At 40.5% G+C, this 17500-nt stretch overlaps 1 protein-coding gene across 3 annotated transcripts in view; it reads right to left on the bottom strand.

Moving 5' to 3' along the window:
• Window positions 1-17500, bottom strand: part of snx14 (sorting nexin 14) — a 62816-nt gene that overhangs the window by 30492 nt on the left and 14824 nt on the right. For all 3 annotated transcript variants that reach the window (XM_058393124.1, XM_058393120.1, XM_058393123.1), the window contains exons 4-14: window positions 17346-17422; window positions 16154-16232; window positions 16024-16067; window positions 15801-15888; window positions 15060-15144; window positions 14813-14969; window positions 13376-13451; window positions 10945-10989; window positions 9783-9863; window positions 9517-9631; window positions 8767-8922 (exon numbers count right to left, since the gene is read on the bottom strand). In XM_058393124.1, coding sequence (XP_058249107.1) covers window positions 8767-8922; window positions 9517-9631; window positions 9783-9863; window positions 10945-10989; window positions 13376-13451; window positions 14813-14969; window positions 15060-15144; window positions 15801-15888; window positions 16024-16067; window positions 16154-16232; window positions 17346-17422 — 1003 coding nt within the window. The remainder of the gene's footprint in view (window positions 1-8766; window positions 8923-9516; window positions 9632-9782; window positions 9864-10944; window positions 10990-13375; window positions 13452-14812; window positions 14970-15059; window positions 15145-15800; window positions 15889-16023; window positions 16068-16153; window positions 16233-17345; window positions 17423-17500) is intronic.

Genomic DNA, 17500 nt, shown 5'->3' with positions numbered 1-17500 from the left:
AGTTGGCCACCCTGACCTGCCCATAAAGCCTCGCTTTTGTCCCAGTTCACTTTGGCTGAAGAAGCATTCTGGTACACCTGGAGTGCTGCACTTAGGGTTTTGATGTCTTGATCATGGGTAATAAAAACTGTGACATCGTCTGCATATGCAGAAATTGACAAACTTGGGCCCTGATGCCCACCATGCACATGGAACCCTGATAGTCTCTGTCTAAGATAAAACAGTAGTGGTTCTATTGCCAAAGCATATAACTGACCAGACAATGGACAACCTTCCCTAATCCCCCTTGAGACTGATACTGGTCTCCTTAATCCACCTCCTACCTTGACCATGCATGATGCCTCAGTATACAGTAGCTTTACCCAATTCAGAAATGTGTCTCCAAAACCAAAAGCCTTCATAATTTCAAACAGATACGTGTGATCAACTCTATCAAATGCCTTTTCCTGATCTAAAGAAAGTAAACCCACAGTCCTACCAGAGGTCTTACAAATGTCTAGCACATCACACACCAGAAACAAATTGTCAAAGATTGATCTGTCTGGAATGCAGTAGGTTTGGTCTTTATCCACTATTGAATGGAGATGGTGCTTCAACCTGTTGGCTAAACATTTAGATAGGATCTTGTAGTCGGTGGTCAAAAGTGCCACTGGTCTCCAATTTTTTAATAGGGACAGATATCCCTTTTTAGGTAGTAAAGACAGAACTGCACGTTGGCATGAGACTGGTAAGAAACCTTCCCTACTGTATTCATGTAATACTTCAAAGAAGTCCCCCCTAATACAGTTCCAAAAATGTTTAAAAAAATCTGAGGGTAAACCATCAATCCCCGGTGACTGGCCTGAGCAGAGCTGATTCACAGCAATGGTGAGTTCCTCCATTTGACTTTTGATTCAGAGTCTATCTGAGGAAGTCCGAATATAAGCTGTTCAGTGCAGTTTAAGTCACAGTCCTCAGCAGTGTAAAGGCCAGAGTAAAAATCCACAGCAAGCTGACGCATTTCTGTAATATCAGTGGTCACTCTGCCATCAGGAAGACAGAGACAGACCATCTGTCTGTGCTGTGCAGTTGAGCGTTCAAGGTTAAAGAAGAAGGCACTCTGTGCGTATCTTCAAGAGCTGTAAAGCGAGATCTTACAAGTGCTCCCTTCACTCTTTCATCCAGATATGAGCCAGGATCAAGTAGACCAGGATCAAGTAAACCAGCATTTTCAATGTTCATTATTTCACTTTCAAGAGCCTTGATTGCTTGCTTCACCTTGGTACTTGAGTTGGCAGTGTGCTGTTGACATAGCAGACTGAGACCTTCCCAACATCCCACCACTGTCTCAGGTTCTCAAAATCATTCTTTTTGGTTTTCCAGTGTTCCCAGAAGCACTGAAATTGCTCACAGAAATCAGCATCATGTAATAACTGTGTTAAAATGCCAAAAAGAGGATCTGCTAGTGAACTGTGATACAATTATCGTAACAGAGGCTAACTGGTCATCAGAGAAACCTACTGGAGAAGTGGGGCAGTCAATAACTCTACTGCTGAACTGTTTTGATATATAGATCCTATCTAACCGTGCTGCACTGATTCTATCATCTGAAACTTTGATCCATGTGTACTGCTTGACTGTGGGGTTTTTTTCTCTCCATATGTCCAGGAGGTTAAATTCTTTTAACAACTTTGAAAGACAGACAGAAGATTGTGTGTGTGGCTCCTCAGTGTTGCGATCTAGTGTAAAGTCTACTCTATTATTAAAGAAAATAATCCTCTCAAGCCCTGCATTTGGTGCATAGACATTAGTAAAGTGAAAAACAACACCTCTAATTTCAGCTTTGGTTATTATCAAGCGGCCTTTGACTACTTCTTCAACCTTCAAAATTTTAGCATTTTTAGGAAATAAAGTACCACTCCTGCACTGAGATTAGTGCCATGACTGAGTGTATACTGTCCCTCCCACCACATAGTCCACTCAACTTCATTATTTACATCACTGTGTGTTTCCTGAAGAAAAATCACATCCAGTTTCTTTTGTTGTATAATCTCACCCACTACAGCTCTTTTATGTCTGTCCCTTCCACCACTGATATTAAGGGAGCCTATCCTTAGCGACTCCATGTTAAAATAAGAAAGGAAAAACAGAAAACAGAGCAGAGAGTGGGAAAAAGACACTGTGTAATGCATGACTGGTTTTACAAGACTAAGACAAGAGTGAGATGGTAATTTTTACAGACGGGGTAGACAATGGTGAAATCTGTACATATTTACCTTTTACAACTAAACCATTCACTGCCAACTCGCTGACTAAGCGTTGTTCTTTTAAAAACACAACAACCGCTTTGTTCATGTGGGAGGCGGAAATAATGTTCTCAAAACCAACTTTCTCGCCAAGCGGTATAAGGACATCCTCCACCATGACACTCTCTTCAGGTACACACCTGAAGCCATGGCAGAGAGATCATTACGAGATTACGAGACGCCATCTCCGCTATAGAAAGCAACAATCGAGTCAGCACAGAACCCTGACCCAGTCACACACAATTAGAGGGAAAAAGGGGGGAAAAGAAAAAAAAACAGTTGTGAACTGGTATCCTGCTCTCACCAACAGCCTCTCACCCTGCACTGCACTCACCCAACTCCCAGCATGCAACAGAGAGAGAGAGTGAGTGAGAGTGAGTGGGTGAGAGAGAGAGAGAGAGAGAGAGAGAGAGAGAGAGAGAGAGTGAATGAGTGAGTGAGAGTGGGTGAGAGAGTGAGAGTGGATGAGAGAGTGAGAGTGGATGAGAGAGAGAACGTGGGTGAGCGAGTGGGTGAGAGAGAGAGAGAGAGAGAGAGAGGGTGAGAGAGTGGGTGAGAGAGAGAGAGACAGAGAGAATCAATGTGGGTGAGCGAGTGGGTGAGAGAGAGTGAGTGAGAGAGAGAGCTGGAGAGAGAGGGTGAGAGAGAGAGTGAGTGAGTGAGTGAGTGAGTGAGTGAGAGTGGGTGAGTGAGAGTGGATGAGAGAGTGGGTGAGAGAGAATGTGGGTGAGCGAGTGGGTGAGAGAGAGAGAGAGGATGAGAGAGTGGGTGAGAGAGAGAGACAGAGAGAGAATCAATGTGGGTGAGCGAGTGGGTGAGAGAAAGAGAGTGAGTGAGAGAGAGAGAGGGTGAGAGAGAGAGAGAGAGAGAGCGAGTGAGTGAGAGTGAGAGAGAGAGAGACAGAGAGAGAATCAATGTGGGTGAGCGAGTGGGTGAGAGAAAGAGAGTGAGTGAGAGAGAGAGAGAGAGAGAGAGAGAGGGTGAGAGAGAGAGAGAGAGAGAGAGTGAGTGAGAGTGAGAGAGATAGAGAGAGAGAGAGTGAGTGAGTAAGACAAATGGCCATCAAAGCAACACAGACTTTCCCAAAATCAAAAATCATTATCTCCACAATCCTACCCAGATCAGACTTTCATCCTAACACCATACGAAGAGTGAACACAGACATATCACGTGGATGTGCTGGAATACCAAACATTCACCTGGCACATCATCCCACACTGAATATTCACCACCTCCATGACCACGTCCATCTCCGTAAAGACAGTGTTCATGTGTTTGCTAAAACCCTTCAAGACATTGCCCTGGGCCGGCTCCATGTCAGCCCCCCAAATAGTGCCAGAGCAATCACCACCCAACACGTTAGGGGCTTTTTACCACTACAAAGCAGTGATTCTACACACTCAGCTGAGATCAACACTACAACCTTCACCCAAAGGCCCGCACCCCATTGCCAATCCACTTTACACCCTCACCCACGCCCAAGGCCTCACCACCAGCAAACCTTTCCTACACCAATATCCTAGACCACACCACATACAACCTGGACCTCCACACTTTGAACCATACCACCAGCAACCTATACTGCAACACCTAAGACCCCAGTACACTGCACCCAAAGGCCCTATTCCCTGGGAACAATGTGTGCAAAAACGCAGGAGACCCTGAACAGCTTCAGTGAGGAGCAACAGAACAACAAAGCAGTAAGATGATCCACACTCTGACCGGACTGAGCTACAGGAGCAACCTGGTCATGCTACAGCCCAGAATGAACAAAACCACACTAACCTGAGGGAGATCAAGGACATGCTCAGAATAATATGTACATGGCTGGACCAGTAGCCGTGAGTAGAAGAGATACAAAAGAAGGTTTATATTTATAAGGTTTATATGTTGTTGGTGGGTTTGTGTTGCTCTAGAGGACTGTTAAGACTGTTGGATTTCTTAAATTTATTGGGAAAAAAAATGAAATCACTAACTATTACAATGTGGAACATACAAGGAATCAATTCATCCAGTTTTGGATACAAAACTAAAACCCTTGAATTTCAAAAAAACATATCAAATACAGACATTATAATACTACAAGAAACATGGCGCAGAACTGATGAAGTCACTCTCTGTCCCTCAGGTTACAGAGAAATATCTATATCCTCCAGAAAACATGAAGGAATCTCACGGGGGAGAGATTCAGGGGGCATTATAATCTGGCAAAAACTAGAAATTGATAAACATATCCAAACAATTAAAAAAGAAGAAAATCACATCTGGCTCAAAATCGACAAACATCTAAGCCAAACAGAAAGGGATATTTTCTTATGTGCCCTTTATATTCCTCCCTCTGAATCTCCATATTATAATGAAGACATCTTTGAAACTCTCCACAGTCAAGTGAACCACTTCCAGGCCCAGGGAAGTGTGTTGATCTGTGGGGATCTAAATGCTAGGACAGGTCCATTACTCGACTATACCACGGATAATGGGAACAACCACATTTTTGGACAAAGCTTTCCACAAAACATAGTCAACTTCCCAAGGAACAACTCGGATAACCAAGTAAATAAAAATGGGAAACTTCTGATTGAGCTCTGTCAAAGCCTCAGCCTGTACCTCGTCTACGGTAGAGTGAGAGGAGACTCTCTTGGAAGATACACCTATAGTTCGTTTCATGTGCTCAACAGTGGACTATATGATCACAGACATAGATCCATTCTCCTTCAGAGCATTCACAGTCAAACCTCTAACACCATTATCAGATCACAGTCAAATCACCTTGTATCTCAAAAGAACCAAAAACACCACCATACACTCACAGCCCAGTCAGCTGAATAACACGAGAGAACGCTACAGATGGACTCAAAACAGCACAGAAAAATATCAGACAGCAATCAGCCACCCAAAAATACGCACACTTATAAACAACTTTCTAAATAACTTTTATCCTCACAATGGAGACGGTGTGAATCTGGCTGTGCAGAACATAAATTACATTTTTGATTATTTGGCAACATTATCTAACCTCAAAAGCTCTAAGAATATTCGTAAAATCAATCAAGAGAATGAAAAATGGTTTGATTTAGACTGTAAAACTATGAGGAAAAATTTAAGACACCTATCAAATACAAAACACAGAGACCCAAACAACACGGATCTACGCCATCAATACTGTGAGGAACTTAAACAATACAAACATGCACTCAGAAAGAAGAGAGAACAGTACGTTCAAAATCAGCTCCAAAGTATTGAAGAGTCTCTAAATTCTAACAGTTTCTGGGACAATTGGCATTTTCTAAATAAAAAACAACATGAACAAGCGTCCATTCAGAATGGAGACATCTGGAAAAATCATTTCAAACAACTTTACAGCAAAATACAAATGAATCCAGAACAAACCCAAATCTGTGAAAAAATGATCAATATGGAACATACCATCAGTAAATACCAAAACCCATTAGACTTCCCCATTACAGAAAAAGAACTGAGTGATAAAATCCAGGCCTTACAAAATAAAAAAGCAAGTGGACCAGATGGCATTCTGAATGAAATGCTCAAAAATACTGACCACAAATTAAAACTGGCCATACTAAAACTGTTCAACTTTGTTCTGAGTGTCGGTCATTTCCCTGACGCCTGGAATAAAGGAGTCATAACACCCATCTTCAAGAGTGGAGATAAATTAGACCCAAACAATTACAGAGGCATTTGTGTGAGCAGTAATCTGGGGAAGTTGCCCTGCAGCATCATCAATACGAGACTCATAGACTTCCTTACCGAGCACAATGTCTTAAGCAGAAGTCAGATTGGATTCTCACCAAATTACAGAACATCAGACCACATCTTTACACTGCACACTCTAATTGACAAATATATCAACCAAAACAAAACCAAAATATTTGCTTGCTTTGTAGATTTTCAGAAAGCTTTTGATTCAATTTGGCACCAAGGATTACTATCTAAACTCATGGAAATTGGTACAGGGGGTAAAACATACAGTATCATAAAAACAATGTACTCAAACAATAAATGTGCAATTAAAATTGGAAATAAACAAACTGAATTCTTCACTCAAGGGCGGGGTGTGAGGCAGGGCTGTCCACTATCGCCAACTCTCTTCAATATATACATTAATAAACTGGCAAAATTACTAGAACAGTCACCAGCACCCGGCCTCACACTACATGACTCCAGTATAAAGTTCCTCCTCTATGCAGATGATCTGGTCCTGCTGTCTCCTACAGAGGAAGCTCTACAGCAGAACCTCGACATCCTGCACAGGTTCAGTCAGACCTGGGCCCTGACTATAAACCCAACCAAGACAAAGGTCCTAACCTTTCAAAAACGACCCAGAGGTCAGGGAAAGAGATGCAGTTTCACCCTTGGTATCACCAAAATTGATCATGTCACTAATTACACATACCTCGGGCTGAAATTCAGGGCAAATGGAAATCTCAACCTGGCTGTGAATGAACTGAAGGAGAAAGCAAGAAGGGCTTTCTATGCCATTAAAAAATCTATTTCAGTTCAAATCCCAATTAGAATCTGGCTCAAAATATTCCAATCAGTCCTAGAACCTATTGCACTGTATGGCAGTGAAGTCTGGGGTCCTCTCTTAAATCAGGAATTCAACAAATGGGACAAAAACCCAATAGAAGCCCTGCATGCAGAGTTCTGTAGGAGCATCCTCAGGGTGCAGAGGAACACACCTAACAACGCATGCAGGGCAGAATTAGAACAATACCCTCTATTAATCCACATCGAGAAAAGAGCCATCAAATTCTGGAAACATCTGAAATTGAGTGACCCCGACTCATCATTTTAAAGCCCTTAAAAACCATGAAGCGAACATAGAAAAAAGCCCCCTTATTCAGCTGGTCCTGAGGCTCCACAAACAAACTAATCTGACTAACACTGACCGACCTCAGGACACTGACCGCCTCATTCACATAATTTGGCCCAACCACATGATTAACACACAGAAAGAATATTATCTCACTTACTGGACTGAAACAACACAAAATCAAAGCAAGCTACAATGTTATTTGGCGCTAAACAGAGAATACACAACAGCAGAATACCTGAGTACAATTAGAGAAAACACACTGAGGAAAACTATGACCAGATACAGACTCAGTGACCACAGCCTGGCCATAGAGAGGGGCAGATACAGACAGAGCTGGCTGCCCAGGGAGAGCAGGTTCTGTCTGTACTGTAACCAAGGAGAGGTGGAGACAGAGCTCCACTTCCTCACATCCTGTCCAAACTAACAGGAAATTCGAAAACAATTCTTTCCTAAATTTGAGCTGATTTGTCCGGACTTCATCAAACTGGAGAACGACACAAAACTCCAGTATTTACTGGGAGAAAAAAGAGACTGTATTTCCCTGGCAGCTCGGTACATCCACATCCGCCACAAAAAGAGGGAGGAGTCCACCAATCAGTGATGCGCTCATGACTCACGCACGCGCCCACGCACATACATATTTGCACACGCACACACACCTCACTCATACCTGTAGATTTTATGCTTTCATTTTGCTATTTATTTATTTGTTATTTTATTCATTTGTTTGTCGATTGTTTGTAATCTTTACCCCTTTTAAATGTTTTGGCAATACATGTACAATCTGTCATGCCAATAAAGCTCATTTGAATTTGAGTGAATGAGTGAGTGAGTGAGCGTGAGTGGGGGAGAGAGCGAGAGCGAGAGAGAGAGAGAGAGAGAGAGAGAGAGAGAGTGAGTGAGTGAATGAGAGAGAGAGTGAGTGAGTGAGTGAGTGAGGGTGGGTGAGAGAGTGAGTGAGTGAGAGTGGGTGAGAGAGTGGGTGAGAGAGTGAGTGGGTTAGAGAGAGAGAGAGAGAGAGAGAGAGAGAAAGAGAGAGAGAGAGAGAGTGGGGGGGTGAGAGAGAGAGAGAGAGTGAGTGAGTGAGAGTGGATGAGAGAGTGGGTGAGAGAAAGAGAGAATGTGGGTGAGCGAGTGGGTGAGAGAGAGAGAGAGAGAGAGAGAGAGAGAGAGAGAGAGAGAGAGATCTTTGTGCATGTAGCTTGTGAAATTCTAGGCTTGTACTCAATCGATGAAGAACAACACTTTTTACTGCATGTCATTGTGCAGGAATTTCTTTTGGTAAGGGAGACGTGCAAAGTGAGAATTTCACTGTATGTTCTAAACCATTGTGTTTTCACTCTGCATATGACAATAAACCTCTGGAATCTTGAGGAACAGCTGTAAGCGAGGAGCTGTTGACAGTGCTCCAGTCATTTCTGAGCGTTTTTTACACAGACAAAAATAACAACTGTTTCCATGGCATCATGAAAGCAGAAACAGGAAATAATGTGACCAAATGACCCCATCGTGTTACTTGGTATGCAGTCACTTTGTTATAAAAAATTTGAATTGTAAAACATACCAGTGAAATCATTCTGGGGGGAAAAAATCTTCACATTAATAAACATACTTATTTAAAAACAACGTACAAGATGCACTCACTGTTGCGGATTTCCTCGATGATAAAGGGGTCGAAGCTGATCTTGTCGATGCTCTCCTCCAGGCAATACGTCACGTAGATCTTCTGGACCTCGCTGTGCAGACTCTGCATCTCAGAGTCACTCAGCTCCGGACACAAAATCTTATCATTGAACTCCTCTACACACACACACACACACACACACACACACTGTATTATTCAAATATTAATCAATACTCACAAATTGGGAGCTATACTTTGTAGCGTGCTCTTAAAGATTGTAATACGTTTTGTTATTAAAGATGGCTGAGAACCGTTAAAGTGACAGACCATTCACTCTTTAACCAATCATCTAACATATCATTTAAAGACACAATGCAACAAACTAGTTTCCAATAAATCCTACAAAAAAAACAAACAAACAAACTACCTTCACTGAGACAAACTATGCTTTAATGAGTATAAACGAATTAAATTCACAGACGTATTGCAATTTCTGAAGCTTGTGTCCAAAAAAAAGAGTGACTAAGTATCTCAGAGGGCCTTGGTGTTGGAGCGTCTGAAGTCGAGACTATGATTTTACACGATTTTACATGATTTGACACGATTTAAACATGTAATGTATCTCATTAGTGTGTACATGTGCTGAGATGTTGAGTCTCACACAGTCACATTGGCATTAAAGTTGATCTCAAAGCTCTGGTGCTTTATCGTTATTATTGCACCTCTCTTGCACGGATGTCAGACGCACACAGACACACTCGCACACTCACCCACAGCGAGGCAGAACTGCAGCACATGCACGGCTCCCTCCTGTTTAAGGAAACTCATAAAGCGGAACAGCAGATCCTGCTGCAGTCGAATCTCCTTCAGGTCCAGCTTCAGCACCTGAAACACACACATGAACTTTATAACACACTCAAATATACATACACACATATATTCTGTTTCAAGATGATGCAGAATTTTCCCTAGGCACTGCATATATCATGAAAAATTATTTCCAGGAGGTTTTATGGTTGAATCTCGCTGGACTTACAGAGGGATTTTTGTTGCGCGAGTCTGCGTATTTCTGTAGGAAGGGCACCAGTGCAGACGGAGGCTCAGTTGCTGCCTCGGGCTAACAGAGAAACAAGAAGCTTGTTATTACAGCTGAACATAGACAGAGAAACATGGTGTAGTTGTGACCTGGAGATTTCACAAAATAGATCACTAAACTATGAAAGCTGCTCTAGATCTTGTCCCAAATGACTTCCTAACACTTTCACTATGCACGATATCCTCTAGTATATACTGCACACAGTTTAGACGGATAGTATTGTTATGAAATGCAACACTAATGTTTATGACTAACTGGACGTATAAGCTGTTTCCCAGCTAATGGCAAATGATGTCAAAAGCATAAAGTGATGCTGCTACATTTAGCAAAATACAGTGAATATTTAAATTGCTCAAAAAAAAAAATCAATCACACAACGTGGGTCTCATTTAAAAGACGTTTGTAAGACATCTTGTCCAGAGCCCCTTCGGCCATCTTGAACATTTTTCTTATGCAGTGTAGGCACCTGTTAGCCCCGTGCATGAGTGAAGTGGGCGTTCAACAACATTAAAAGTAACTACAGAAGCATAAATGGTACGAATGCTTATTCTGTAATAAATACATAAATAAATGTCCTGCAAATTGCTGTGATGTTAGAGGAATAAATTGCTTTGGGTTGTGCTGTGACAATAAGATAATTAACTCATTAACTGTTTAAATGGAGTTCACCAGTAACTCCACCTCAGTTCAGGTCAGGCCGGACCAGACCAGGTCACACCACCCCCTCCAAAAACAGAGTACACACCCAAATGCTTCAATAACATTCTCTGGTTTCCCATGTCACAGTCACGTAGCGTTTACATGACATAGCTTATGCTGTAAATCCTCCATAATATTCAACTGCCAAAGCTAAGACAACAGCCTCCTACATACCATGTTCAATTAAGGTTGAAAAATTAACCCAACCTTATATAGTGATTTGTGTAAATCCTGTGTAGACAGGTAACTAAGCCTGTTATTTAGCTGGTAAGATGTTTGCACAAAAACAGCACCAGGCATTAATCACTTTTTAAAGGAAAAACTACAAATAATTTAAAATAACACACGGTCTGAACTAGATCAGCAGGTCTGAGGTCTGTCAAATAAATCAAAAATTACTCACAGGAGTGTCATCGATGAACAGGAGCGCCATGTAGTTCACTGTGTCCTGGAAAGGAAGTGGGAAAAATAAATAAATAAATAAATCTCAATCGCAAATCGAGAACAGTGTCTACTCTACTTCTATATTGGATAAATGTTATAAAAGATAAAATAAAAAAATACTGCCATATGTGCTAACTTTCTATACCAAGGGTACAGTCGTTACCATTAGGGTCCTATACAAATTCATAGTTTAAATAAAACACTGATAAAATGTAGAACACTGAAAACCAGGTCTGATGGTATGTATTACAAAAAGATTCAAGATTCTTTTATTGTCACTATACTGAATACAGCGAAATTAGAGCAGTACTTACAGGGCAATTCTCATATAATGTGGTGCAAACTACACTGATATTGCCAAAAGTTTTGGGACACCCCTCCAAATCATTGAGTTCAGGTGTTGTTTTTCAGTGGTTGGGCTTGGCCCCTTAGTTCCAGTGAAAGGAACTCTTAATTTTTCAGCATACCAAGACATCTTAGACAAATTCATGCTCCCAACTTTGTGGGAACAGTTTGGGGATGACCCCTTCCTGTTCCAACATGACTGTACACCAGTGCACAAAGCAAGGTCCATAAAGACATGGATGAGTGAGTTTGGTGAGGAGGAACTTCACAGAGTCCTGACCTCAACCTGATAGAACACCTTTGGGATGAATTAGGAATGGAGATTGCGAGCCAGACCTTCTCGTCCAACATCAGTGCCTGACCTCACAAATGCGCTTCTAGAGGAATGGTCAAAAATTCCCATAAACACACTCCTAAACCTTGTGGAAAGCCTTCTCAGAAGAGTTGAAGCTGTTGTAGCTGCAAAGGGCGGGACAACTCCATATTACTTTCATGTGCATGGAAAGGCAGACGTCCCAAAACTTTTGGCAATATAGTGTATACATCCGTTTTAACAAATGAAATATGAATTAAAAAAAAATAAATAAAAACAACTGCAGTCAAGGCAATAATAGTGATAACCAAGTTGATTACTGTATGACGTATATGGTATAGAGATTTGCATATAATGAGAAGGTATTAAATAGTCATGGGATGTAAATATGTCAATTAATCTAGAATATAAAGTGCAGCAGAATGTAAACATACTGAGTAATGTGTGAATAGACACCTACTGAGGTATACAGAGAGTGCAAATTAATACGTTTTGTGTATAGAAAAATGCTGAATCAGAATGTGATCCTTCAATTTATGTGCATGTTCACAAACCAGCAGCATTTAGCTCCCTGTACTGGGGAAGAAGCTCTTAAGTTCCAAGTTTAAGTCTATTAGTTTGTGAAGCGATGGACCTGAACCATTTGCCAGAGGGCAGCAGTTGAAATACGTGAGAAGAAAACATTAATCCTCAAACCCCAGCCATAGCACGTTATTTCCAATGAACCAAGAAAATTTAAAAAAAAATTAAAGCAACCAAAAGTTGCTTTAATTGAAAGCAACTGTAGCGTCCCATGTAAGGTGAAATCATAACCCTACCACTGGCAAAGCACACCTCATTGGCCAAAAACACAAACTCATTAAAAGTCTTATAATTTTAAAAACACAACAGAGAGAGAGAGAGAGAGAGAGAGAGAGACAAAGAGGGGAGGGGAGAGAGAGAGATAGAGAGATAGAGAGAGAGAGACCAACCACAAGCTGAAATTCTGGCTTCAGGTCGCAGACTCTTTTCACCTGAGCAGCAAAGATGGTCACCCATATTCCTCACGCTACACGACTTCCTGGAAGAGTCCCCCAAACTAGACCAACCAAAAGTCTCATTTAATTTTGACTCCATTCCCACCTCATAAAATATCGGATTCACATTAGGACACATTAGAAGACCTTATGTGGCTGTGTCAGAGTCCCAAAACCCCAACAGCTGGACCGTCCCATTTAGGGTCCAATTTAGATGAAGCCTTTAACAGAGAATACCAGATCTCTTAAAACTGTGTGTATTTATAACACCCGGCCTTAACTGAGCACTTCTCACAATCTTTTCACTTCCTCCCTGAGTTGATCCTGCTTTTCTAAGTTTGGAGAATGGGTGAAATGGAGGTCCTTTAATGGAAGCACAATTAGTGGATTCGTGTCTAATTGCAGATTGAAACTGAAGCGCATTCGCTGATATATGAAAGACGGCGTCATTGTTTCTAGGATCTTCTGCTGGTTATGGGCTTCTGTATAATTCTTAAAATACTGCAGAGAACCCAAAGGAGCTGACTCAGAAAGTGGGATTCCTAATAATATCTGGTAAAAATGTCAACAGAGAGGATTTGGCAAATTCTCTGGGCTTTATCATCTCATTCATTGCGTATACCACAGTTCATATGGAGTTTCAGATGCATTGGCTTGAACAAAGACTTGGTGTGGAAAAAAAACACCTTTGTTTAGATGTTCTCATTCTTACGTACAGGGTCGGCTATGAAGTCCATGGTTGGGAGAAACACAGAGCCAGTCAGGACTTCTCGAATGAGCAGAGACAGAGACCTAAAAGTGAAGGAACACATCTGATCACAGATCACACTGAAATTCCTTAAACAGTCATTACATTCTACATACACAACTCACTGCTGATGGAAGCAACTTTCTCAGCTGATCACAGCCAGTTGTGAAAAGCTGAAGTTAAGCTGATGTTTAAAAACTAGGCTTCTAACTCAACAACAAAATAAAATGAAAGCACAAGTATACAAGTATATATATACATATATACACACACACACACACACACACACATATACATATTTTATATATATATATATATATATATATATATATATATATATATATATATATCCACAGAAGTTCCAGTTCAAAAGCTTATCCACTGCATTCTGCATATTAGCTGACTAATTATTTTGACAAACTATGTTCCCTTGTTTGTCTTGAGCAGTTTCACCGCCCTCTGTTCTTCAGATAAATCCTCCAGCTCCTGCACACACTTTACTTTTCCAGGCTCTTCTGCATACTTGACCTCTTCCCAGCAGCGGAGAAATGACATCGAGATCCAACTTTTCACACTGGGGATAACTGAGGGACTCGTTTTTGATGCTCGAAAAGTCAAGAGAATATAATAAAAACCAGATGTGGGTAAACTTCAAAAAAGGATGATCGGTGGAAATTAGCATTATTTTGTCTTCTGTGAAACATAAAATAGCTTTTTAAGCTGTTTTTGTGCAGAACTGAATAAACAGACCACAGATTTTGTTTACAATTTTACAGCTTGTGTAAGGCACATGTAAACATACATACAAGACATTATCCTTTCCTCCCTTGTGCTGCCAAAAGTTTGATGCATCATTCCTTAATTAATAAAAACAGTTAGTGTTGGGAGAAATTGATGTGTATAAGAATTAAACACTTTTGATGCCACTACACGTCGCGCTGCATCACGTCATCCTGTTGATCTTTATCCTGTTACAGCATGCACTGCCATATATTTTTCCAACCTTATATCGCTTACATACTTCCTGGATTTTTCTAAAAAAAAAATAACTTGCTCGAGAGGAAAACAAAGACTAGGTCATTTGATGCGGTCACCTGATCGTCATGAACAATCTACAAGGATTTTTCCAGAATACATTTGAGAAAAATAACAAACAAAAAGAGGAAATACATTTCACTGTGTTTAAGGTAAGAGTTAGCTTCAGACATGATGTTAATTAGCTCATTTCAGTGACAGGTCCTCCTAAAGATGTGTGTGTATACTTGACTGAGGTAGAAATGTACTTGGCAATTTGTTAAAGAGAGGATGAAGAACACTACAGGAAACTTTACATTGTGTTAACTGTATGTACAATTTGTGGGGAAATGGAGTGTGAACTTTGGGAGTGTGTGTGTGTGTTCTGTACCTGCAGTCAGTAGCTTTGGGAGGCATGACGTAAGGAAAAAGCATATCTGTGAGCTTCTGTAGGTAGAGCAGCTCGTCTCGGCGGCTGCGCAGAGCCACGTGCAGATCTGCGCCGTATTCTTCTAACGCCACCTGTTGAAGGCCCCGGTTTTTATCCACTGCCCACACACACACACACAATTCCATTATTACAAAACACACATTTCAACACCAACTTCATGCCTTAATCTTGAAGTCACATGACTGACCTTTCTGCTGTGCTTTGGCAGCAATCTCGATGTGCTTCATGGCAGCTTTCATCATTTTACCAGTGACGACTGAAGGGACGTTCACCTGGACAGAGGAAGCGCGAGAGCCACAGTAACTGCACACTGTACTTTAATAATAATAAACAGTCCAAATTATAAATAAATTCCTTCCAAAGATTCATAATTTTACTAAATATTAAATTTTCTACTCCTCTTTTTTTATTTTACAGACTGTGTTTATACTTGTTTTCATATAATAATTGCTAATTTCATAACATTCTGTATTAATAAGCGATTATGATCAATAATTTATGATATTATAAATACTATGATTAATAATACACTTATTAATTCACGTCTAAATGCACGTCTAAATGTCTAAACTAAATGCAGCTGCATGCTTACTTCATCCACATACATCAAACTGCTCCAGATTAATACAGTAAAAATGGTGATAATTAGTTGAATTAAATACTGGTACCCACTATTCTGTCTCATTTCTACATTTTGCAAAAATAAAATAAAATAAACTTTATTTATGGTTTATTAATGCTGATTTGTTAACCTTAAGAAATGCAGAGATTTCTACTTAATTTAATTTCATTTAACATTAATTGACACTGCTATTATTGTCACATATTTAACATAATTATAGGTTATTTAATTTTACTGAGTAAACTCTAATGAATTAAAATGACACTTCATGTTCTGGATGATCATTTCACAGAACCCGCTGCTCACCTTCTGAGCTCTCCGAACTAGAATAGAGGCGAAAAATCGAAACGTCTGTCTGAGTTCATCCACGCAAGCCTCATCATCTGTAATGTCCCTGAACAAAACAAGATCCAGACACGGATCAACTACAGAGGAGGCAATAGCCCAGAGATCACAGAAAAATGAATATATATACAGATAAGTGTGTGTGTGTGTGTGTTGGCGGGGGGGGGTCATCAGTCAATCGTACCTGTACCACGGATACACAAAATTCTCTAGGACCAACTCCAATACCTGAACACCAGTGAAACACAAAGAACATTAAAGATTTCATGAGAACTCGTGCTGACTGAACAGAGCTGTGTGGTCAGTGATCGTACCTCTCCAATGGACGCGTCCACCTTAGAGTGCACCTTTAAACCCAACCACGGCTGGTAGTTTTCCAGAAGAAGACCAGGTCTATAGACAAAAACAATTAAGGTGTTATTATTATCGATAAAATACTATGATATTCTTTAACATATGTACACTTTTCACTAAGACTAACATTATGCCCAGTATTTTGTTGGTCCCCCTTTTGCAGCAAAAACAGCCCTGACCCATCATGCACAGTGTATTCTGACACCTTTCTATCAGAACTTCTTCAGCAATTGGAACAGTAGCTCATCTATTGCTCAAATGACAACACGGGCCAGCCTTCACTCCCCATGTGCATCAATGAGCCTTGGCCACCCATGACCCTGTCACCGGTTCACCACTGTTCCTTCCTTGGACCACTTTTGATAGATACTGACCACTGCAGACCGGGAACACCTCACAAGAGCTGCAGTTTTGGAGATGCTCTGATCCAGTGGTCTAGCCATCACAATTTGTCCCTTCATCAAACTCGCTCAAATCCTTACACTTGTCCATTTTTCCTGCTTCTAACACATCAACTTTGAGGATTTGTATAATGTTTTATGTATTATAATATTTAATACTCTGATTTGTGTAAACTCTCAAATACTTAATAAATCCACATTTTTGATGCTTGAAGAAATGCAAGAGTGGCTCATCAGTTGAATTTTAAAACCTTTTTTCTCCTCAAGCACATTTCTACCAGAAAATGAAGACCAGTCTAGCATTTCCTGACCAACTCTCTGCTAAATTATTCATAATGCAATGTATTTCCTAATAAGGGAGCTGAAAAGACAATAATAATGAGTATCACTGGTTTGAAAAAACGCAATTAGTGCAATATAATACACATGTAAAACAAATTTATTTACATATTCATTTCTACTAAAAGTAAAAAATCAATCTCCTTTATGCAGCGGTATCTATAATTCATGTAGAGACGAACTTCGCCATCAGACAGGCTACTGGGCTTTATTAAAGGATGCTGTTGACCATATATGGAAGTTTGAGGGTGTTTCATATGCAAATAAGCATGAGTAAATAAGCATGAGTAAATGAGCATGAGTAAATAAGCATGAGTAAATGAGCATGAGTAAATGAGCATGAGAAAAAGATTTGTATTAAATAAATAAACATGATGATTTGTGCTCGAACAACATGGCTGTAATACTCTACCTGTGACGCCTGCACTTGTTCTTCCCGCAAACCGCGCAACAGTGACCCTGTGGGAAGAGCTCCTGCTGCTGCGGCTTCTACAACACACACACACAAAAACATGTGTTGTACATACACAAACACAAACAAGAGCACAAGAGAAGCAAAAACAAACA

This window comes from Hemibagrus wyckioides, linkage group LG06, assembly GCF_019097595.1.
Source record: "Hemibagrus wyckioides isolate EC202008001 linkage group LG06, SWU_Hwy_1.0, whole genome shotgun sequence".
Classification (NCBI taxonomy): Eukaryota; Metazoa; Chordata; class Actinopteri; order Siluriformes; family Bagridae; genus Hemibagrus; species Hemibagrus wyckioides.
This window is presented reverse-complemented; position numbering and strand designations above follow the sequence as displayed.